Below are 24,287 nucleotides of genomic sequence, written 5' to 3' on the forward strand. Positions count from 1 at the left end.
AATACATATTAAATATATAGTGGATATGTATATATATATATGATATATATAATACTAGATATATAGCTTTTGATATATAGATATATATATAGATAAGTACTATATATATAAGTAGCAATATACAATGCACCAATGGCTAACATCATGAAATAAAAGTGTTTCTGCAAGTTGTAACCAATACAAATACTGCAAATAAATACATCTTAAATGGGCATACTTGGAGTAGATAGTTATGTATAGTACATGCACAGGCTATATGATATATAACAGCCTAATACAACACTCGAGTAGCTGAGTACTTGTAGCTTTTGATACTTTAAGTAGATTTAGCTGATAATATAATACTTAGAGGACTTTTACTTCTTTTACGGGGTGTGTTTTATATTGATGCTCTAACTAAAACACAGGATCTGAATACTTCCTCCTCCTCCTCCTCCTCCTCCTCCTCCTCTCTGTGTGTGTGTGTGTGTGTGTGACGTACAGCCTCTGTGCCCTCTCATTGGCTGGTTAGGAGGATGGGCCTCTTGCTCGGACTCAACCCACCGATGAATTGCGTCAGCTCTAATATATGAACAGCGGAGCGGCTCTAGTCTCCATAGAGCTGTTTCCAAAAAGCTGGACGAGGCGGAACTTCTCCAAAAAAAAAAAAAAAAGAAAACAACCCAAACATCCCGGAAGACTTTACGCATCCGTCAAAGCTGATTGAACTAAAGAGATACAAAAAAAAGAAAAGAAAACTCAATCTGTCGGGCTTTTTACAGACAAAGACACACACACAAAGGCATTTCTCGTTTTTTTTTAATTAATTTTAGCAAAAAACTCTCCAAGATGCCTGAAATCTGCGCGTAAATACGCACCGGGAGACCTCGAAAGGAAGTTCTCACATCTCAACAGAAGAGGAAGAAGAGGAGGACAAAGACAGAGAATAAGAAGAGTGTTTCTCTCACATCGCAGCCATGGACTCGGGGAAGGTATTTATGCACCGTGTGACTCGTTTTCTGGGGCTTTTAAACCCGGTCTGACCGGTTCGGTTGCGTGTGTTTTGTTTCTTTCCTCCCCACGCTGTCACTGAACACTGGCTCAGTTTTTTGGGGTTTTTTTTCCCATAAGACACCACATGTGCCATGACGGAGAAGCATGATGCATTATGTTATGTATTGCGTTGTTATTACCCATATATATATATATTATTACCCCTCTGTACGCATCTGCAGTAATTAAAAGTAGTTTTTTTGTCACTTTTATATCACTTATAAATTATAAGTGATATAAAAGTGACAAAAAAACTACTTTTACTACTTTTACTACTACACTATTTAAGTGTATTATAAGTTATAATACACTTAAATACTCCAGCACGTGTCTGCACTCAATAGTAGCACTCTATATTAAATATAATTCCCCTGTATTATATGTATATATATATATATATATATATATATATATATATATATGTATATATATATATATATATATATATATATATATATATATATATATATATATATATACATAATTCAACAGTTTTGGGCAGTATCCAAGCTTGCTTTCTTATTATTTCCTCTACGTCATGGTGAGGAGTGGGTTTATAATGCTTTGTCATCTTGTTTACGTGCAGCACGCTTTGTGGGCATGGTGCAGTATGGCGTCACTGGAGAGTGAAGTCAACGTGGTCAGTTCCTGTAAAAACAGAAGAGAGGCTACCTCTCTCATATAGAAGTCTGATAGGAGCTATTTATACACTGGAGTCTTTTATGAGAGCCTTATAAAGCAATGTGTGTTGAGGAAGAAGTAGAAGAAGCAATACTGCATTTAAAGTAGTCTTTGTGCAGCAGGATAGTCCCTGGAATTTTGATGATTAATTAATTGGCAGATTATGTTCTCGGGGTAAATCAATACTCAATTTGTCTTCAGGAAATGTCAATACTGATCACAATCCCTCAGAGCCAAACGTAACAGTCCAAAACCCCAAAAGTATACAGTTTATTATTCAAGACAAAGAAATGCAAAACATCTTCAGATACGAAAAGCTGGAGTCATCTAATGTTTAGCATTTCTGTTTTGCTTTTCTCTCTTATCAACTAATCCATTTATTTGCTAATCGTTTCAGCTTTAATCCGCTGTTATTATTGAAGTTGAAGCTGTTGGAGGTAATATAAAGTACCCGATATACTGTTGGCAGAGTATTCAGTAGCAATGCATCATGTTTTATACACTCATCGTATGTTTTTTTTTATGTAAATAGCTGTTAGGTGTATAAATAGTGAAGGAAAAAAAGTACAAGAATACCCTCTGAAATGTAGTGTTAGAGTTAGTAGAAGTATAAAGTAGCTGCAAAGGGACATACTCAAGTAAAACACTGCTAAATTGTACTTGATTACGAGGCTAAGACACAAATAAGTTACTTAAATAATTGTTCTGTTTTTGAAATAGTTTTCTGTCTCTAATCGATTGATTATTTGTATCCCCTGCTTGTGGTTTGGGACAAAACAAGACATTTAAAAACCACCCTCATAGCTTCTGAGAACTTGTGATGGTTGATTTTTATCAGACCATTAATCGCATCTAATCAATTTGTACGTTGCGACACCAAACTCAATCTGAGAAGAGTGTGTGGGAACATTTGTATTGTGTCTCGAGTAATCCAAAAATAACCCATTTAAATTTCATATCAGTTATAGACGTGTGATGTTCAGAAAGTAAACATGATTGTTATTGCTGCTTGCATCCTGCTGTGGCTTGTGGCTACTGTTACACACACACAGACATGATGTACAGTGAAGCATGATGTACAGTGAAGCACGTACGCCAAAAACTTCCCCCTCCTCTCTGGTTTCTCCTCCTGACCAGTTTAAACCCAGTTGAGCAGCACCAGGCAGCCCAGTCTGACACGGTGGTCAGAGAATGTTTCCTTAGCTGTCACCACTAGTCTCAGTGTGCCGTCTGGGGCCTTTCAGCTGCACGGAGTTTGTTGTGGACGTGATGGGAACGGTTCTCCGTGTTCCCAGTTTCCACTGTGACACCGACACTGCAGATTTCCAGAGGGAATGCGACTCTGCAGAGGGAAGAGTTGCCAGCCCCCGAGGTTCCTAAAGCCTCGACCTCTTCCCCTCCCAGGCCGTTTGCTCCACTCCCCTCCTTTTTTACGTTACGTTGCCTCCAGCAGTGTTGAGCTGTTTTAGTTTTGCGTGTCCGTAGGTTAAACAGCAGTTCAGCGCTGAGGGGTTATTCACGTCTCGTGGGCAGGATTTTCATCCCTGGCTTGTGCTTAGCGTTGTGATTAATTATGTGCAGACGGAGTCCATCCAGTATGTGGCAACTTCAGCAGCGACACAGAAGTTGTAGAACGACAGTTTGTCTTCCGGCGCAGTGGCACAGATCCAGAGAAGTGTTAAAAAAAACAAAACGCCCTGACAACCATTGTTTCATTCAGGTGTTGGTGTTAGGCTAGGTTCAGGTTTATGGTGCTGTGCATTAGTTACAGGTAGATTACATTTTTTTGCAAATAATGCCAACTAAATGTCATCCATCCATCTGTAACTTAATATCACGTATTCTCTTAATTGTCAGTATTTTTTTTTTTTTTATACCAGGAGTTAAATCTCATCCCTTCGGTGCAGCTGTATTCAGATTACATAACAATTATTTCCCTTAGCGTCTCCCTCAGAACATGCAGAGTTAATGACTTCACATTGTCGGCCATACGAGAGCTTAATTTGTCATAAACAGTAAGCTTCGTTTGGGTCCGAAAAACTCACCTCGGTGCTCTTATTTTCCACAACAAAAATGGTAATTGGGGTCAAGCATACAGTTGACCTACTCTGGTTTGAATAAAAAACAGTCACCGAGCATTTTATTTTCTGACAGACTTGACAGCACAGGTATTTTGATGAGGAGTCCAGAGCCAACGACCCGCCTTCATTGTACAGACTTAATTGCACGGGCTTAATTCCTCTCCATCCACCGGCCTTTCAGCCGTCTGCCAACTCCTGCCATCTTTAAGAAAGTCCAGTAGATTTACTTTTGGTCTGCATGACTGCCCCCTTCAGTGTGTCTCACAGTGTAACGGTCAGCTATGTTCTAATGATGCTTAATGAGGCTTTGCTACCAAAGTTGGGGATCAAGAGATCTGGGAGGGGTTTAATTAAGAGGAACAAGCAAGCAAGCAAGCATGAGTGGAACTGGATGACTCCTCTGTGCAGACTGTACTGATCTCTGTTAACAAGGACGAGATGGTTGGATAAAAACGGTCCCTGCAGGGCCTAGCTGTGTCTCTCTGGGCTTCTTTTGACTTTCTCACGATTCAAATGAAATTAGCTTAGAACCCTCTGAACCAGAGGGTTTTAACTTATGTGTTTGACCTCTAAACTCTGGCGCTAAAGAGTCAGTTTGAACTGTCTGACGTTTTCTTAGCCTGTTACTGCATAATCTGACCCGAGCTGAATAGTTAAAAGTATCTGAAAATAGTGTTAAGACTGATAAGATAAATGATTTGTTGGATTTACTACATGGGAAATGACTTTGTTGACATGTAAAACTACTTTAAATATTCACCTTTTCAGCAGTTTTACTCCTCACTATAATAATAACAAAATGATTACACACCTCAACTATGTATTACTTGTGCAACTAATATATATATTATCGCCTCCCTTCTTTCAAATGTTGGATATCGATAATGATAATCTCGTCTTCTCAGTCTTTGTCAAAACTGTGCATCATGGGGGATTTGAACTGTCATCCTCAAAAACGTTTGCATCAGCACAGACACAAAAACCCTCTTAAACTTTAACTAAACGTCCACATATGTAAATGTGGTTTCTTGTCTGTAGAAAAGAATCCTATGATATAATATTCCTATTGTTTGTATTCGCCACATTGGTGTTCCCAAACATAGAGTCTAACTGTAAATACAATTTTATCTGATCTGTGACAGGCTGAAGCTTCACTGGCCCTGACAGATAAGGCTTTAAAATACTTTCTTTTTGTTTTTTCTCTTGCTATGTGCAGCACATACAGATATATAAGCATTTTTTTTTTTTTCCATCTCAGGCCACTAGGAGACATTTAACAGATCAAGCATGCAGAGGATAAGTTTGTCTTTCTTCTACCATGTTTAAATAAAGGATAATAACAACCAGGAGTACCAGGATACTCAGACTATTACCCGGTACAAATTAAAGTCCGTGTCGTTTTGCATATATTTGTTTGTGAGAGTTTTCATAGGCAAATATTGCCGATCCCTTTTGCCCTATTACATAATCATCACGTTTTCTGCCCCATGGTTACTATAGAAATCCATCTGCTGACATTAAGAAGAAAGCTTCAGCTTAACATGGATGAATTTGACCAGAAGTGTGATATAGATATTAAAACACAGAAGCAGAATGCAGTCATTCTGTTTTGCAGTTTATGCAATTTATTTTGTTTTACAACTTCAATTTCTTTATATTGTACATCAGCCAAAGGGTCTCTGTAAACATGAAAGTAATACACAATTACCATTGTCACAAAGCGACCAGAGGAAGAAATCTAATTGGTAAAATAGAGAGATCATTAATTATGAATAAGTATTTAATATATACTAAATAAAGCATGTATCAGGCCTAGAAATAATTAGGCTTTAATCAGTCATCATATCTGGGCTTAAACTTTAATGACAGCAGTGTCAAACAGTCTAATGCAAAAAAATGACATCCTTCTACTTAAACTTAAACTAACACCAAGATATTTGTAAACTGTGCCCTCAGCGTGAGGAGGCTTTAAAGCTGGACAGAGGAGGACATATTGGATTCCCCACAGCTGTAAGCTGAGACTGTAGAGGTGACGTTTAGAGGGACGTGTCTGCAGCAACGTAGGCCATCCCCAACACTCTGGAAAAGAAAGTGAGCTGAGTCGATTTCCACTCAGTTTGGCGGAAATCCTCGTTGCGGATGGATACGATGAGTCACACACTAAGTAGTCATACAGTAAAAAATACGATGATGTAGAGTTAAGCAGAATTTGGTAAGCTAAAAAAAGTCTGTTCCTAGTTATCAGGAAGAGACGTTTTGACTATTTGTTGCCAGTCTTCTTCTGGCTTGAAACTGACTGACTTTAGTGCACATTTAGTGTTGAAGTCAGGAGTTGCCTTTTAGAATGTTTACTTCAATATTTTTTCTTTTGTTGGCCGTCACATTGACTTTACTACTTGGACAAAATGTCTGAGAATGACGAGGCAAACCTGAGGCAAAACAGTTATCAGGGATGGAACGTCACTTAAGTACAGTTTTGAAGTACTTAACTCAAGTCTACTCTTTTATGTTTTATTTATCTAACAGCTATATTTTCTCGTAACTTTTCAGATCCATCTTTTACATTATTAAAAGAAAAACAAACACATTCAAAGTTTATAAAAGACCGTAAAGTTCCACCAGAGTGACATTTCCTTCTCACATGGTTTCCTTTCAAATTTTGAGGACTGAATAAGTCAAATTATCAAACATTTCACCACAAAAAAGCAAATGTTAGTCAAAAATATCACCAAATAAAACCATATTTCAGCAGAATCAATAATCCTACCATCACTACCAGATATTCACCCACCTTTTATAGAACTACTAATGCTGTAACCTCTTTTGTAGCAGCTGTAAATGATGACATACGTAAATATTATAGGTAGTTGACATTTACATGTAGGTCAACTGCTTCATTTTTACTTGGATGTGTTGTTCAGCGCTTTGGATTTCCTGTTTGCATTCTTTGTTGCGGCCAAGCCCTCTCATTTATCTCAAAGCAATGGTGTCAGAGCTTCATCCTGATGTTTAAAGCATCTACGTCAACGCTCTGTCAGCTCGTCAGAGCTTAAGTTGCCGTTTCCTGGTTTGACTCTCTGTCCGTGTGTTCAAGCATTAGTAGATTTATTTAACTGAAAGACACATTTAATAACAAAGTGTTTACTCAGAAAGAGAGAACTCGCTGTCAGGGTTTACTCAATAGGAGCAGAGAGAGTCTGTGGTGCCGAGCAACCGAAGCTGCTATCAACAGTGTTAATTGAATAACGCAGCAATGACAAACACGCAATGATGAAATATCCTGCCACACCACATTTTACTTTTCACAAACAAGGAGGGTATATTTGCATGGAGGCCCTAGGGAGCATTTAGATATAGCAAAGGCCGGAGGAGTGAAGGGTAATTACACTTATTACACTCTCAACATACCAGGTGCTGATACTGAAGTCTGACACTTTAATGAAAAGTCTCCAGATGTATTTAGTTTGAAAAAAAAAAAAGCACCAGCAGCATCACTGTGTATTAATTAAGTTTGGGAAAAAAGTTGAAAAGTTGTTTTTCAGCTGCTGGGTGAGAAATGAACACCAACCGTCAACCAAATGCTGCTTGGTTTTTGTCTGTAGTGAAACAGCCTTTTGACACTTTGACACTCTGAGAGCCGCGCAGGCTGAATTGCGTAAGCGATTATTTACTTTCACTCGTTACTGATGTTTTTGTAAACCCAAAACCTTCTGAATCATGACTGAAAATATCCTAAATCTCTCTGAACCCTTGTTAACTACAAGGCATTAACTACTAATTCTTCACATCTAGCTTTCACTGATTAATAGGTATAGTGTTTATACAATTGACATGCCTTGAAGATAATTGGATTTTTTTCAAAAGTTTGTACACTACATGTTATTTATAATGATCCCTCGTGTTGATAAATGTTTGGGTACATTTGTAATTTGTTGTTTTGACCTTTTTATATCAAAATACTACCCTTCTAGCAAAGTGAATTCCTACTCCCCTAATCAGCTTTAAGTTTGTTGTAGATTAGCGTGGTATGCAGTGTAATGCCAGGCCCTTATGGTTAGCTTAGCCATCATGTGCAAGTAAACAAAAGCTCTATTTAGAATTGTAAACAAAGCCAAAAAGCCGCCGCCGATGTGAGCTGAATGCCTGAGAGGTAACTAAAGGTAGAGAGCCGAGGAACCAGAAGAGGACTGTTCACCGGTGTTGGCCTTCGATTCTATGAACATGAAATAGTTTTATTGGGTGTGACTTCATTGTTCCTCCGGTGAGGAAGTCATGGGCAATGCTGCTGCTACTGGTTTCTGCATACAAGGAACAGTATCAGACTCACCATCTGTGTTGGGTTGACAGGTAACAGGTAACAGGAGAGCAGGGGGGGGGGGGAGGTTCAGCTGAAGAAAGTCAAAAAACATTTTTATTTTTTTTTTTGTATACTTTTACGAAATCTCATTGGTCTATATACAGTAATCAGCATGTGTGGACCGATGCCAGCCTCTGGGAGGTGTGCTAGCATCTAGGTTAAAGGTAAAGATGTCACAGAGGACTGCTGGATTTCACTTGAACACACACCAACATCCCCCAGTTTTGACTTTTAAGGTAGTTTTTGCTAATTATTTCAGCTTTTCCCTTGAGGGTCGAGATGTAAACAAAGTCTCAGTGATGATTTTTACCAGTTGGGGAAAGTAAGGATGACTGTGTTTACAGTAAAAAAGCAGCTGGTAGAAGTTAACTCAAGCTGTGTGACGTTTGTTGTTCGCTTGAAATCAGCAGTGGCTTTTGCAGAAAAAAGTTTTTTCTCCTCGTGTGGCTCCTTTAAGAGGCCAGCCCACAATGCTGAAAAAGTGTGTGTGTGTGTGTGTGTGTGTGTGTGTGTGTCTTTATGCACTAAACAAGCCTGTCCTGGACTTGCTGACCTCATAACAAGAGGCCCTATTGGTGCATGTAGCATGTAGGCGGGTCTTTAAGTGTCTTTAGCCAGGCCCTCTGAACACGCTGGAGTGACTGCAACCAAAAACACACACACGTTTCTCCTTCCTCTTTATCATGCAGGGGGGGATTCTGGGTCCCACAAAAAAAAAAAAAAAAAATGGTTGGATTCTGCGCTTTGGTGATATTACAGAGGGGGTGGAGGATTATTCTTTTTATTAAACCTGGCAGGGGGGCGGTCGGTTCTTGTGTTTCTCTTTGTCTTGGGGAGCTTAAATGAAAATTCAACCTGCAATTTAGCCTCAAGGTTTGACTCGTAGTCTTAAGGAAGGAATCCAATCTAACAGCAGACAGAGGAAGTTAGCGTCTAGCTAGTGGACATAGTGGAGGATTTGCCACCTAAAGAGACAAATGTTTCCGTCACGAGTTGGTGGAGACCAAAAATAGAGCTAAAAAGAGAGTAAATATCGAGCTCACATTTTCTACCTGTCCAGAAACACTCCTCCAAATCAATGTTGCTTTCAATTAGCTGGGGGTGAAATCACGGAATTAAGTGTTTGATAACAAGCTATCTCTTCAAACAGAATCTGTATTTATTTTCAAGATCTGTAGGTAACGGGAAAAGGTTTTGGTATCCGAAGCATTACGGTTTCTGCTCCTAGTCCAAGTTGTATTGACCAATCGGGTTGAAGCAGGCTTTGGTTCAAAAAAAGAGTCAGAAGTTAACAGTGAGCATCTCTAGGAAATAGATGTGTTCGACCTAGATATCCGCTGGCTACTTCAGAACCCCAGAAATATCTCCCTACGCCTCAAGGCTTATCATTCGTCAGACTGATAGCTGATTGATTCGGACAAGTTCAATTCAATACCACTTTCTTTCAGACCAAGTACAAGTACTTACATTTGGGAACTCGCCGATACTGACTACCGGTATGAGTACTTAATAATACCATTACAGTTCTAACAAAGACTTTGAACACATGTTTTATTGAATCTATTTTCATCAGCTGTTCCTCACTCACTGACTTTAACAAATTAAATATTTATACAGAGGAGCGGCTTGTCACTTAAAGGAGAATAGATGGTCCACCTTAAAGGTGAACTGTTGCTAACTTCTGGGCTAACCTGCTCTACCTCATCAGCTGGCTGGCATGCAGGTTTGATCCTTTGTAACCAAAGTGATTTGTGTCCCGACAGTGTTTTAGATATAGATGTTTAATTATGCTCCTATTGTCTGCATACGAGAAAAGAACTCTGGTGAAGGTCAGGTCTTTTGTTGCCATAACATGAGGAACTTATCTGGTGTGATTCACTGTGGAAAAAGGCTAGGTGTGACACATCACAAGTCAAAATGTTAATCACCCAGACATGGTGACTGATGGTTAGATATGAAAGATGGAGTTAGTAAGAAGCCCTTCTGCTGTTTATATTGCTCTAAATTTTAAATCTGAAGTTTGTGCACTTTTCGGTGGATCAATTCGATAACATGCTGTACGTGCGTAATCCTAGCCGGTGTTTTCAGGTTGTTTTTCACTGAAACACTCAGACTTACAGTTAGTAAGAAGTGATGGCAGAAAGGTAAATTGTAGCTTGAGGCTGTGTTTTTGTGTCTGTCTGAGAGAAGAAAATAGAAAGCGACATACTCCACTCTGGTTTATTAACTTTTCGGTATGAGGAAAATCTCCACTAATCCACTGGGCTCCACTGAGATCAAGCAGCAAGTGAACTGTGTAATAACAGGAACACAGACAATAACATGCAGACCTGGGTTGAACCTGGACCCGTTCCAAGAAGTAGGTTTATTCAGTTATATCTGGAAAACCTGGAGCTGGGACCTGACCACAGTGTTTCTCAAAAGAAGCAGTCAACAACTCAGATAACAGGTGTTGGCTGTACATATAGATTTCTCAATCTGTTGGTCAGATCGCTTTTGGTGTCATAAAGCATCTTTTATGACCAGTCCAATGTCAACATGTTGCTTAAAGTGGCCTGATACCAAACATCTTCAAGATATTTCAGGATATTTAGATATAGTGCGTTCATTATTCTACTTATGAAAACCCTGTGAGGGATAAAATTTGCGGCTGACCAACCTGAACATTTTATTTAGTCAGATCCAGGGTGGTTATGGTATGTGAACACCTTGTCCCAGAAAAAACAGTCAACAACTTCATTTTGTCAACCTATGTAAGGGAGAGTTTCTAGTTAAGCAAACTGTTTTATCCGGAAAGATGATTTAACACAATATGCACTAAAGCTCTTGTACAAAATAATCCATTTTTTGCATTGTGTAAACTGATCAAACTGGTCTCTTCACTGACAATACTTCCTCTGCTCTCTGTTGTCTTGCAGCAAGTAACGTTTACGTTGATGCTGAGTGTCGGAGCAGCTGTAATTGGCTCCCTGCAGTTCGGCTACAACACCGGAGTCATCAATGCCCCTCAGAAGGTGAGTTAAATGTCTGAATGTTCAGTTTAGTTTAGTTTAGTTTAGTTTAGTTTAGTTTAGTTTAGTTTAGTTTGTTTAGCTTAGCTAAGTATTTTATTTTATTTTAGTTAGATAACAAGAAAAAGGCCAGAACTTATTTCAATCGTGGTCCCTGATATTCCATCAGTCCATCCTCACCACAGCAAGATGGAGCTCGCCGGAAGCAGGAGACGCACAATCACATCATGCTACTTCCGAACACAACAATCCACTTACAGATAAATATACCAAATTATATATAAATTAAATATATATATATATATATATATATATACACACATACACATATCCCAACTTTTTATTAAAGGTTTATGTTAGGCAGGTTGTTAAAACAGTATCTCCACAAAGATTTTACGTTGTGTTTTAGCTCATCAGTATTACTGGGTTTGCACTATATCTATATATACTATATATTCTATAAAGATATAGTGCAAACTATAACTACTACTACTGTATAATTCATACAAACTTATTTTTCATGCCAAACCAGCCCCAGTGCTGGTTATTCACCCATTTGGTGAACTTAAACAGGACAGAAAACGGGGGGGGGGGGGGTTCGGGTTAAGGGATGAGATAATAATAGCCACATTCAGGCCGATGAGGACCAAGGCCTTCTGTGTTAACAGACTCTGAGTGATTCCTGTGTAAAAAGAATGTGTCCATGCCCAAAAATGGACCTCTGCTGGCCAGAAACAGGCTGGGAAAAACTAGAGGAGATCAGATGAAAAATGTAGACTGTTGTTGAATCACTAAGTCTGCAGTAGGCTTTATTAGCAGACAGGTAAACCAAAGAAACTCATTTCCTGGGGAATGTTGATATTGCATGGCGTGCAAACAACCTCTGCCTGTTTAGTTTGCGTTGGTCTGAACACACCCTGTGGCTACATAGCTGTCTGTCCACAGGTCACAGGTGTGTCGCAAGAGAGGCAAAAGCCCAGCTGGCTCTTTTTATTATTCACCTTTAACAGAGATAATAACGACTGTCACGGCTGTTTGTGGCGTTCTCAGTGTGAGGACGGCCTCACCTTCAACTGTTCAACCCCCGGTCACCACACTGTCACAACGCCTGCACTTTTGACGTGATGGAAAATGACAGCAGCTTTTATCGGTTGTCTCTGAAGAGAGAGAACTTATTGACATGACATAGACCAGGGGTGTCAAACTCAAATACACAGTGGGCCGAAATAAAGAAAGTCAAGGGCCAGAGGGTTCAACGTTTATTGAAAACTTATTGAAAGAACCTTAGTGCACATATTGAACCTGGAACTAACAAGGCCTATAGAGTATTGCCTATAAAACAACATTAATTATGAAATAAAAATGATAAATAATACATAAAGAAATAAAAGAAATAAAATCAGTTTCATTAATTGCTTATGGCTCTATCTGCAGTTTTTCCAGAGTAATTTCAAGTGAAAACATTTTCTACAGGCAAACAACAGCCAAAAATAATTTACTTCAAAGAAAAATCAAATGTCCTGTAGTAGCAAGAGAAAAAAAATGCAAAAATGAAACTACATCAAAAACTGAAATAGTGTCTTCTTATGTTGTATTCTTTCATTACAGCCACACTGTCTCCGCACAGAAGACACACAGCTTTGGCCTTTACATCCGCGAACATATACTGTGCCTCCCGCCTGTCTTGAAAGCTCCTGTTTTCAAATTCCACCTTTCGTTTAGCCATTTTTTGGGGAGAGGGATAGTTGAAAGTGGTATGTAATACAGACTGTGAGGCCCGCGATTGACGTGCCGACACACGGACAGTGCATTGTGGGATTTGTAGTATTTTGGTGGTGCGTGCGATATACCGGCGGGCCAGCTCTAATAGTAAATAGATTTTATCATGCGGGCCAAAGATAATTCATTCACGGGCCGGATGTGGCGCTGGCCTTGAGTTTGACACATGTGACATAGACGGAAACGAGAGTCTCAAAATATCAGATCTCTTTTTCATTTCTTCTTGAGGTAAAAAGAGCAGAAGAAGTGGGCAGCACATGTTAAAGAGGGGACTTTAGGCCTTGAGACATTTGTGCAAAAAAAAATTGTGCAATCGTCATTGATTGTACAAACACAGAAGTAATGAAACTCAATACTAGAAAGCATTTAAAACAAGTTCAATTTGCCTTTAAAACTATTTCAATTATTGATAATTCTGCTCATTTTTTTTCTAGACTAATCAGTAAAATGTAGTGGAAGGTGACTTATTCAAATTGTCCGACCAACAGTTCAAAACTGTAAGATATTTACTGTAGTTTACAGTTATATAAATCAGAAAAAAAGCACAAAATCCGTACATTTGCAAAGCTCGATGGGACGAAGGTTCGTTTGACATTTTCCTCTTCAAAAAAATTACCTAAATAATCAGAATAGTTGACTAATCGTTGCAGCTCCTGACCTCACTTGCTCTTAAATTACCCAAGATTTACTGATATTTCATAATATTTAATCCAGTATTTAGCAGTTTCTTAGTGAAACACAGATTTACCTCCACCATGAAAACAGCACGTGATCGGCTTCGGGCAGCTCAGCTCAGGAGCGCCTTGTGAGTGGCTGAGTGAGGGGCTGCAGACTGAGAGGGAGGCGGAGAATATGTGCTCTGTTACACACTGGGCCAGTGTCACCCGGCCTTCTTGGCTCTTTATCCCATTTTCCCAACACCCAGCCTCGGTCTCTCTCTCACACACACACACACGCACACACACTGAAAAACAGTTATTCAACACAGGCCTCCCAATCTTTCATTAGTTAATGACCACTTAAGAGGCTATAACTTTGCAAATGAAACTTTTATATAGCATTAGCACTTCAGATTATCACCAGCAGCCGTCCGCTCTGTGCTCCCGTGTGTGATAAAAGTCTGCACTGATGTTGTGGTCTGTGACGCAGGTTGTGCACTATGTTTCGAGCGTCTCTGATTAGATACGCTCTTTCAAGGGCCAAAGCTGCGGCTCCCTCAGATCCTCCTCTTCCTCCTCCTGCTGCATGCCTGCCTGCATGCCTGCCTGCCTGCCTGCCTGCTTGTCTGCCTGCCTTCCTGCCTGCACGCACCCACCACAAAGCAAATAATATCCTTGTTTGGTAGTTTAATCGAAGAGTCATCTGTGTTTTTGTTTATGTCCGTTTAATTTTGGAAACCTCTTTACCGTTAGGGCTTCAAAACTTATCTTTTTCTGGAAGAAGTTTATTTCTGAAGGTTTTCTTTCTTTCTGTTCATGCCAACTGTTAGTTTGCTCCCCCTGAAACAGTACATATTTAAAATACTCCCACCTAAAATATGGCTTCCTGTGGGATAGACTATTTTAAGGACCTAAGAAAAACCCCAAAACAAGGAGAACTATTTTTCTTCTTCAAAGACAATTTCACTCGTATGAATCTTTTTTATTCTCACCTTGTGCGCCCTGAATACAGAGCTCACCTTGATATCTCTCTAAACAGCCAGCTCAGACAACATCATGCTGACAGCCTGACAGCATGAATAGACGGCCTGTTTCATTGTTTGGTTAGAGCCAGCTGCTGGTCTGGACTGCAGCGTCTATTCAGAGAAACACCTTGGAAGAGAACACAAAATAATAACTTTTCAAAATAAGACACTCAAGTTGGTGAAGGTGTCACTTTGTGACTGTAGTCTTGGCCTGATAGTAACACCCGATGACATTTTGTTTCACTTCCTCTTTGAGATGTAGGCGACCAATAAGAGGTCTGGATTCAGGTTTCTACAGGCACCTTATAGTGAATTTTTTTTAAAGTATACATTCTTATTCATTATTACATTATAATAATAATTAAAATACCACCGATTGTGAAAATCATAATTATTATTACCAGTTACAATTATCCTAAAGGATTAAAAGCAGAATTTATAACACATATATAGGATTTGAAATGCAGCCAGACTGTACCTGTCTGTACCTTTAAGTCACACACACACACACACACACACACACACACACACACACACACACACACACACACACACACACACACACACACACACACACACACACACACACACACACACACACACACTCCCTTATGCCAATTTTTTAAATTCCGTAGATAAGCAAATGTTACACAAGAGCTCTTCTAAATAAGGCAGTTTTTAAAGGGTGGATGTTATATCACTAAGCAAGGTCTTGTGAGTGAAAGTTGATAGTGGATACGACGCAGTCCTTGTGTCAAGAGTAGCAGAGTGACATCCTATATATATCCCTCCAGCACAGAAAAACCCTTAAGAAACGATAGCATTGCTGTCATCAAATGTTGGTAGGAACACTGCTGAGTTTTTTATTCCACTATCACAGAGGCACATGACAGAACTGGAGCTGACATTTGGTAACAAGAGAGGTGGTGATGCAGAGGGTGTGGGTGGGTTGCAGACAGGGTGGTGACCTTTCTGAATCATATGAGAGGTGTCACTGTGACCCAAACACGGGCGACAGTGACACGGGCTCCGCTGGCTCGCCTGGCTGTGTTTGTCAACATAGTCAGCTGTGATGAGGATGGAGGAAGAGGGGAGGGGCTATTCAACTTCCTGGTTGCCAGGAAATGGTAGTGATCATACAGTGCTGCTGCCATCAGCTGGTCACACGGTAACAGCTCAGCCATCCCCCTTTGTGTAATGTGGTAGAATAAAACATGAGGAAAACCAGAAAATATATTAAAATGTTTTTAGTTTTTTTTTTTAACAGTTGTCTTTTTTATTTATTTTTTCTTGTGGCAGGTCATTGAGAAGTACATCAATGAGACGTGGTACGAGCGATACCAGGAGCCCATCACCAAAAGCTCCCTCACGGGCATCTGGTCCCTCTCGGTCGCCATCTTCTCTGTTGGCGGCATCTTTGGCTCCTTCTCCGTCGGACTCTTTGTCAACCGCTTTGGAAGGTGAAGTGAAAACAAAACCCTTGCTGGCATTGTAATAACATAATATCCTTGGGCTTGGGAAACAGACTTTGTTGGATACATTTTCTCCACAAAGGTGGTAAAAAAAAATACAAATAAAGCTGTAATTGTTAGACTGAAACTTTTTAGGCCAAGGTTTTCTGGGGCACTTCAGGCAATTATCACTTTAATACATATATTTATGTTTTTTAAGCCCAGATACTCTTAGGTGAGCCGTGCATTACCAGGCAACGTTATATATTTTTCACAGATTTGAGTTTTTATGGTCTCGAAGACATAATTACTCGATTTTCTGTGTCAAAAATACTAAACACGTGTGTCGTTACCAACCATGAAGAGTAGTACCAGGGTTGACTGATAATTAAAGAGACTGCACACGGTTTACTCCAAAAAGTGGATTTAGTTTGAATTAACTCTTTAATGATATTACTGTATTGATTAGGACGCCCATTCTTCTTGTGGTCCACATAGAACAGCTTAACATGATCCCAAAAATTATAAAAAGTAGGTAAATCCCTACAACCCTTATTAAATATCATGACATTGATTTATTAAATGTGTCTTGTTCTCTGTTGGCTACAGGAGGAACTCTATGCTCATGGCCAACGTCCTGGCCTTCATCGCAGCCACTCTGATGGGCTTTTCGAAGATGGCGGGGTCCTGGGAAATGCTAATCGCTGGTCGTTTTGTGGTGGGCCTCTACTCCGGCCTCTCCACAGGCTTCGTGCCCATGTATGTGGGTGAGGTTTCCCCAACAGCCCTCCGAGGAGCCCTGGGCACCTTCCACCAGCTGGGCATCGTCGTCGGCATCCTCATTGCACAGGTCGGTAAATGATAACAAAACAACTTCTTGTGCATCCTGCTATGCATTGCTTTTTTTATTTTTTTTTATATGCATGCTAGGAGCCTGTGCGTGTGGTTCATGTGCGTTAAACGTGTCTGTGTTGATTCCAGGTGTTTGGAATGGAGTCCATCATGGGCAACGAAGACTTGTGGCCGCTCCTGTTGGGCTTCACCTTCATCCCCGCTGTGATTCAGTGCATCCTGCTGCCTCTCTGCCCCAAGAGCCCCCGTTTCCTGCTCATCAACAAGAACGAAGAGAACAGGGCCAAGTCTGGTGAGTTCACATACATAGTCACACACACACACACACACACACATAACTGCTGTATCCTTGTAAAATCTGTAACTATTCTTTTTAATCTAAAAACGGAGGTATTTTATATCATAACATTTTACAAAACTCTTTGCTCTGGCTTCTAAAATGTACAAAGTGTGTAATATAGAGAAAAACAAAATATCAAAAGAAAGTGCAGCTTGTAGAGTTGACAACCTGCTTCCTCTCTGCACATTTCAGTGTTGAAAAAGCTCAGAGGCACCACAGATGTGAGCTCTGACATGCAGGAGATGAAGGAGGAGAGCCGGCAGATGATGAGGGAGAAGAAGGTGAACATCCTGGAGCTTTTCCGCTCGCCGCTCTACCGCCAGCCCATCCTGATCGCCATCGTCCTGCAGCTCTCCCAGCAGCTGTCTGGCATCAACGCTGTGAGTGTCCACGCTTAGACATTGTCCCACTGTTCACTCCGATGACTGTCATTGAGATCCTGAAGGAAACACACAGAAACCACAGGCAACACGTCACTTTTCCCTGACGTGCTCGGTACACATTCACACCAGAGCTACATCAGAAATACAAGAAGACATCCAGAACATGTCACCTGTGTAAATAAAAAGGAGACTCTCTGGTGTTCAATCTTTGTGTTTGTCTTCCCTGCTAGGTATTCTACTACTCCACTCGTATCTTTGAGAAAGCCGGAGTTGCGCAGCCTGTCTATGCCACCATCGGAGCCGGTGTAGTTAACACTGCTTTCACTGTGGTGTCGGTGAGTACCGTTTAACTTTTCAGATTTTTGAAGGGAAATCCTAATTACAGTACAAAAGCAGTGAAGAGACAGTGCGTAGGATTTCATCTAGCGGCGATGTTGTAGATTGCAACCAGTTTAAAAAACCCTGAAATCCCTCTCCAAGATTGCAAGTGCAAAACCATGGTAACGAAAGCAAAATCAAAGTTAATTCAGTGGTTTTCAAGATCCTTTATTGTTGTTTGGTGACATATCTGAGGTGTAAGATGGTCATTGTGTTCTAGCACTGCACATTTAGGAATCACTTGGCGGTAGAAGTGAAGTTTTAGAATGTGCCAAAACTATGTTTAATGTCTTCCTGTGCATCAAGAGTATTTTTCCCAAGCAGCAAATATAAAGTTTTTGTTGAACTACGTATAGGTAGAAAAAGGTTTATCACGTTGTAGTACTGCACTAACCTTGTTCCTACTCTTCTTGGTTTTTTTTCTCCGTGCAGCTGTTTATCGTAGAGCGTGCAGGACGCAGGTCTCTGCACATGGTGGGGCTGCTGGGAATGGCCGGATCTGCCGTCTTAATGACTATTGCCTTGGCTCTGCTGGTAGGTTTCTCTTAAGACAATGGGGTTTTCAAGATTCCCACCCAGTAAATACCCGGATCTGACCTCCCTCTCGTCCTCTGTTCCTGTAGGACCAGCTCAAATGGATGTCATATTTGAGCATCGTGGCCATCTTCTCCTTCGTGGCGTTCTTTGAGATCGGACCGGGTCCAATCCCCTGGTTCATCGTGGCAGAGTTGTTCTCGCAGGGACCCAGGCCCTCCGCCTTTGCTGTGGCTGGTTTCTCCAACTGGACCGCTAACTTCATAGTGGGAATGGGCTTCCCGTATGTAGAGGTGAGTGGAAAAAGAAAACATTTGGGGCTGGTATTTGTGTTTGTGAGGTAACTATTTTATGAGACTGTTTTCTTAGGAAGTTTCCTGGAAAGTGCTTCATAATATGGTACTAATTATACAGAAATGAGAGAAAATTCTCAAATTTTAGCAGAATTTATAAAACAATTTTCAGAGAAATGTCATTGAAAGAATCAATTTAAACAAGTAAATAGCATTCACCACTCATTTAAATTATAGAAATACAAACTCTTTCTATTTCCTCTCATTTCAACACAAACCTTCTAGATTATGGCAATTCATTTTGACATATTTAACAAGTCTGAATCGATTGGTCATCACATTTTTCACCTGCTCATAATGCACTTAAGCAGTTGACCACAATGCCATACAGGAAGGAATAAATTACACTTCCTGAACACTCATTTGCCACATTTGGTACTTAAAGATTTGAAGACTGAACCTTCTTTGGACTCCACTGAACAAAAGCGTCTCTCCCCCCTCCTCTTATCTCTCTTCACAGGAGCTGTGCGGCCCCTACGTCTTCATCATCTTCACCATACTGCTGCTCGTGTTCTTCGTCTTCACCTTCTTCAAAGTGCCGGAGACCAAGGGTCGGACGTTTGACGAGATCTCGGCCGGCTTCCGCCAGACGGCCGGCGGCGGAGCAGAGAAGCACTCGCCGGAGGAGCTCAACAGCCTGGGAGCCGATTCTCAGCTCTGAGTGACTGATTCCAACCTCTAGAAAACTCCTTTCTTTTTTTTGTTGGGACCGAGGAGGTTAACGAGAACAGTCTACCTTTCTAGAAGTAGACACATACATTTGTAGAATAATTTTCACACTGTCACCACATTTCGGGCATTATTACCAAAACGAACAGCCCTGTGTGATTTGTCCTACATGACGTCCTCTGCTGTCCCTCTCATGTCACACAAGGAAACAAAAACTCTATGTTCGCCTGCTCTGGAGGGGGCAGTTGAGGATAGATGGGGAAGGAATATTTTAAAGATATTTTAAAGAAGGAAAAGGAGTTTTTGCATCAATCAACCTACCTTTTTTTTTTTTTTTTTTTTTTTTAATCTTTCCTTTTTTTCACTGAACATATAACTGATATCTGCTTATGCTCTGTTCTTTGTTGCTTGTTACCATACAGTCAGTTTGTTACTATCTGTTTTTTTTTAAAACTCCACAGCTGTAGAGATCTGTTTCACTGTGCAAAACTCTTGTTTTTATAAATCATACTGTAATGCTGTATCACTGTAGACAGTAGCTCTGTAGATGCTGCACAGCTCAACGTTGTCTCTCCCCACCAGATGGGGCACTGCGCTTAAAAAAAAAAAAAAAAAAAAAAAAAAAGGTCCCAACGCTCCACTGATGTGGGATAACTTATTTGTACCTTTTTAAGTTACTGAGTACACAAACTGTGATATATCAGTGTATTGCTGCGAGGATTTAAATCTTCTTACTGAAATAAGCGCTCCACATATTATACGATGTTTTTACCTATTTACTCCTTATGGATAATATTTAACTCTTTTTATTGTTAGACAAAATACTTTTCTTAGTGAGAATGTACTTTTTTTTAAATAAGATTTATGTCCACAACGACAGATATATCAAGAAATTCATCCACCATTCATGTATTTTTACACCCTTTTTTAGCAGTAAATTTGATGAAATGAATATTGACGTGAATCTGTGCAAGAGGAACCAAATCTGCACGGATCAGTACCAGAACGCTGAACTTGGCAGTGGAGTAGAATAAATAAATCATCCATCCATTTTACCGTGACATGAGATAAGTACGCATTCACAATCGGCAGCCACAAAACCAAAAAAAAAATAAAAAAATCTGTTTCACAGAACCAGAATATTTGTGAGATTAAGTGCCCGTCTGAAGCAATCGAGCCTTCAGCCTTTACAGCCTTATTATCACTGAGGAGCGGTTTGAGGTCGGGTCGGCCTGATCCAGACTGAAAGCTTCTGTCAGCTGACGATCTTCCATTTAAGTATTTTGGAGCTGAGATTACCTGTAGGGCTTTCAAAGTCTGGAGAATTGTCTTGAGAGCTGAATCTTTTCACTCAAACAGAGGCTGCAGTGCTGCACACTGTTCCTCTGTGACAACTAAGAAGCATCTTCAGAAAAATTGCAGAAAGAAAAAAAAAAGAAGAAATAATGGGGACCAAAGTGACTGTTGGCCTTTTTTTACGAAGGATGTCTTCATCCTGAAAAGTGCCTGTCACCTCGTCTTGGGTCAACCCCCCCCCGGTGTTCCTTTACGTGTCAAAGGAGGTGGACACATATTGCTTTGCTGCAAGGCTTTGTTTTTGTGCCTTGGATTCTGCAGTATTGTTATCTCTCTCTCTCTCTCTCTCTCTCTCTCTTCGGGTAGTGTGCTGCACTGTATTCAGTAGCTGGTGAAATGAAACTATGTAGTTTAGCTGTTCGGGTCGCCGTCTATGACTGCTGTATCACTCGTTGAAACCTTTCTTTTCTTTAAATGCGTTGTTTGAGGAAAGTTACCTTTTTAGCAGCACTTTATTATTCACAGAGATATTTCTTTGTCGTTTTTTTTTTTCTTTTCCTTTTTTTACTCGCAGTGTGGAATCTTTGTTACTGAAGAGAGACTGACTACGTTTTTTGAAAATGGAACTGTGTGAAAAAGTGTAATTTGTTCATCTTCTATTACGGCCATGTATTAAGCAAATTTAGCCGAGTGAGGACTTTGCTCCAAATTGAATTCAGTAGTCCAAAATCCATTTTAATCATTCCATAATTTGGTTGTTAATTATTGTATATAGCATATCTATATTTTGTCATTTGACGGGTGGAGTCACCCTCCCTGGAAAGCACTGTAACAAATCCACTTATTGTGCCTTTTGTGTGGCTTTCACATATCTTCACCAGCAGAAATGTAATGGCACCAAATGATGTCCTAACCAACACAGACGGATGTCGGCTGCAAATATCAAAACTGTATTTTATGTACATACATTCACAAATTTGCTCGGGCATTTGATTTTTTAAATGTAGCCTTTTTAAATCTCCTGGTTGGTGGTCTAAGCACACAACATGATGTAAATATGAAAACACACTACAGCCTCACCCACTCCAAATTCATAAAATATTTAACTTTTAGAAACTTTGGATAGATAAATTAATGATTAGTACTGTAGAGCTGTACATCTCTATGCTTTTAGCCTACAAACTTACTACTATTCCCTTTTTGATTTTATACCTGAGGACATGTTGTGGCCTAATATTAGCGTCATCATTTTAAGTCAGATTTTACATGTAGGATTGTGTTAAAGAGACAAATTCAGTAGTCTTTTCATTTTAGTGCACAGAGCATATTCTAATGTTTGTCATAATAAAATATCTGCCTGTATGGTTTTTGGATATTGGAAATATGAATTGAGATGGATGGTGTCCTGAATGGTTACACAGTCTTGTGTAAGTGGTTTAATGCTGAATAAAAGAACTCTTGCATACAGATTTAAAGTTTTCGGGGGTCAATTTGTTGCTTTTGTTTGAATTAACTGCAACAACGCAATTTACTGAATAATTTTGCTCACTTGGAGGCAGCACAACGAGCTGTAAACAGGCTGAGGAATCATCAACTAATTACGTTTAAATGAGGAACATGTATGTGAACAGTTGCTTACTTACGCATCCAGCAGACATTGAGGAACACGTGCTTCTGAACAATTGATGAGGTAAATATCTGCCTCTAGAGCTGCTTAATGATCCACTATGTTCATAAGCTAACTGTGTCTTTCTGCTGTTTGATGCTGAGCAGGTAGTTTACAGTGGGTTTACATGCAAATATGGAAACGATGCTGATGAGAGTGGTGAGCTCCGGACTCTAAAACCCCCCCAAAAATGAGCTTAAAGATGCTAAAAACACACCATAAAGATATGTGAATGTGGTGACAGTTATCTGATAAGCAGAAAGTCATTTGATATGTTAATGATATACAAATGAGAGATGCGATTATCTAGTGCATCTCTCAGTCTTCACTGAGCTAATGGAATTGGCTCAGGCCTTCATTTTTGGTCATATACTGTATTAAGTTGTCATCATTACCTTCATTAGCTGAAGAAGACGTGAGATGTGGATGAAAGCTTCACAAAAGCTAGCAACGGCAGACACGAGGACACATGTTTTGGATAAAAAATAACACCATCAAAATAAATTGCGCTCTAAAAGACGTGAACAAAACACATCTGAACACAAGATACTGTAAAAAGTTGCTAAATAACATATTGCCTATACTGGCTGGCAAAACCCTTTTAACAAATTAAGGATGCAACACCTACAAATAACTACAAATAAATACTTAAACACAGATGCCAAACAACTCCCTTAACAAGTCGGTGAGGAGGAATTTTTACAGTGCCAGGTTTACAAACTGCAACCAACAATATGGCTACATGTTATACCTTTAACTCATCACACAACAGTTATCACACTGGATGGTTTAATGTGCCAGCTAAGCATTAACAAAATATGTTACATCTTAAGATTTATATAACTACATCTGTAAAGGATAAGTCAATGAAAAGAAAATCATTTTGTCAACATGCATGGATGACCTGGAGCCACACGGCCGTGAACACTAGAGTGAAATGATTATCCATCATCTGTGACCTTTAAGTTTTAAACTGTTTACAAAAAGGAACACTTTCACAGCAGAGCGCAAACAGCCCAAAACACATTTTGAAGTCCAGTTCTTTTCCTGTGAATTCTAAACAATTCTCAAGGTTGCCCAGAGCGATATCCCGACTAATGAGATACGGGAGAGGCACAGGCAAATTCAAGCATTTGAATTTGTTTGATCGTGTCCTGGCACATGAGCGTTTGTAGCCCGACAGCCTGAACCTCCAGGGTGGAACGAACCAGAGATGCCTTCAACAGGGAGCAGCGTTCACATCTCCCTCTACTGTTAGTATACATATAAATCCCCCCCTCTTTGATGGATAACATCAACCAGTTCGAAGGCATTTTTGCTGTTAAATATACCTTTGACGTTGCTGGGTGTCCTGCCATTCTTGATTTCAGCGAAGAGGGAGGGGAAGTAAATCCTCAGAGGGGAAGAGATTTGCTGTACACTCGGTCAGCCGACCCCTATTAAAAAGCCAATTTCCACAATTCCTGCAGCTTACCTCGGGTCCATGCATGTGTAATAATTGTAAACCGCTGGATCCTGCATCTTCGATTGTCTTCTTTGTTCCCTAATCCTATGCTAATGTGCAATAAAATATAGCCTCCACTGTGAGTTCATTCACAGGAACGGATCTCTGGGATTTGTTATCCCCGTTGTCAGTTACACTGATAAGGTGAACCCAGGTAACAGTGATGATTAAAATTTGAAATGATCCTGAAGCTTTGAAACAGCTGAGATGAGGATTCATTTATGTAACAAGGCTGC

General features: G+C 40.0%; 1 protein-coding gene across 1 annotated transcript; it reads left to right on the top strand.

Moving 5' to 3' along the window:
• Positions 1–589: 589 nt before the first annotated feature.
• slc2a1b (solute carrier family 2 member 1b) lies at positions 590–22,344 on the top strand. Its single transcript, XM_054616278.1, has 10 exons — positions 590–971; positions 11,070–11,165; positions 15,925–16,085; positions 16,686–16,926; positions 17,058–17,220; positions 17,461–17,648; positions 17,882–17,986; positions 18,462–18,563; positions 18,653–18,856; positions 19,377–22,344. The coding sequence occupies exons 1-10, from the start codon at positions 957–959 to the stop codon at positions 19,575–19,577; spliced, it is 1,476 nt and encodes a 491-aa protein (XP_054472253.1). The 5' UTR covers positions 590–956; the 3' UTR covers positions 19,578–22,344.
• Positions 22,345–24,287: the final 1,943 nt, after the last annotated feature.

Source organism: Anoplopoma fimbria, chromosome 17, assembly GCF_027596085.1.
Source record: "Anoplopoma fimbria isolate UVic2021 breed Golden Eagle Sablefish chromosome 17, Afim_UVic_2022, whole genome shotgun sequence".
NCBI classification, from domain to species: Eukaryota; Metazoa; Chordata; class Actinopteri; order Perciformes; family Anoplopomatidae; genus Anoplopoma; species Anoplopoma fimbria.

What these genes read in the sequence shown, in the direction of transcription:
- slc2a1b (XM_054616278.1), top strand. An exon ending in CTGCTTTCACTGTGGTGTCG is followed by an intron (nt 17,987 to 18,461) that starts GTGAGTACCGTT and finishes TTCTCCGTGCAG; the next exon opens with CTGTTTATCGTAGAGCGTGC. An exon ending in CTATTGCCTTGGCTCTGCTG is followed by an intron (nt 18,564 to 18,652) that starts GTAGGTTTCTCT and finishes CTGTTCCTGTAG; the next exon opens with GACCAGCTCAAATGGATGTC.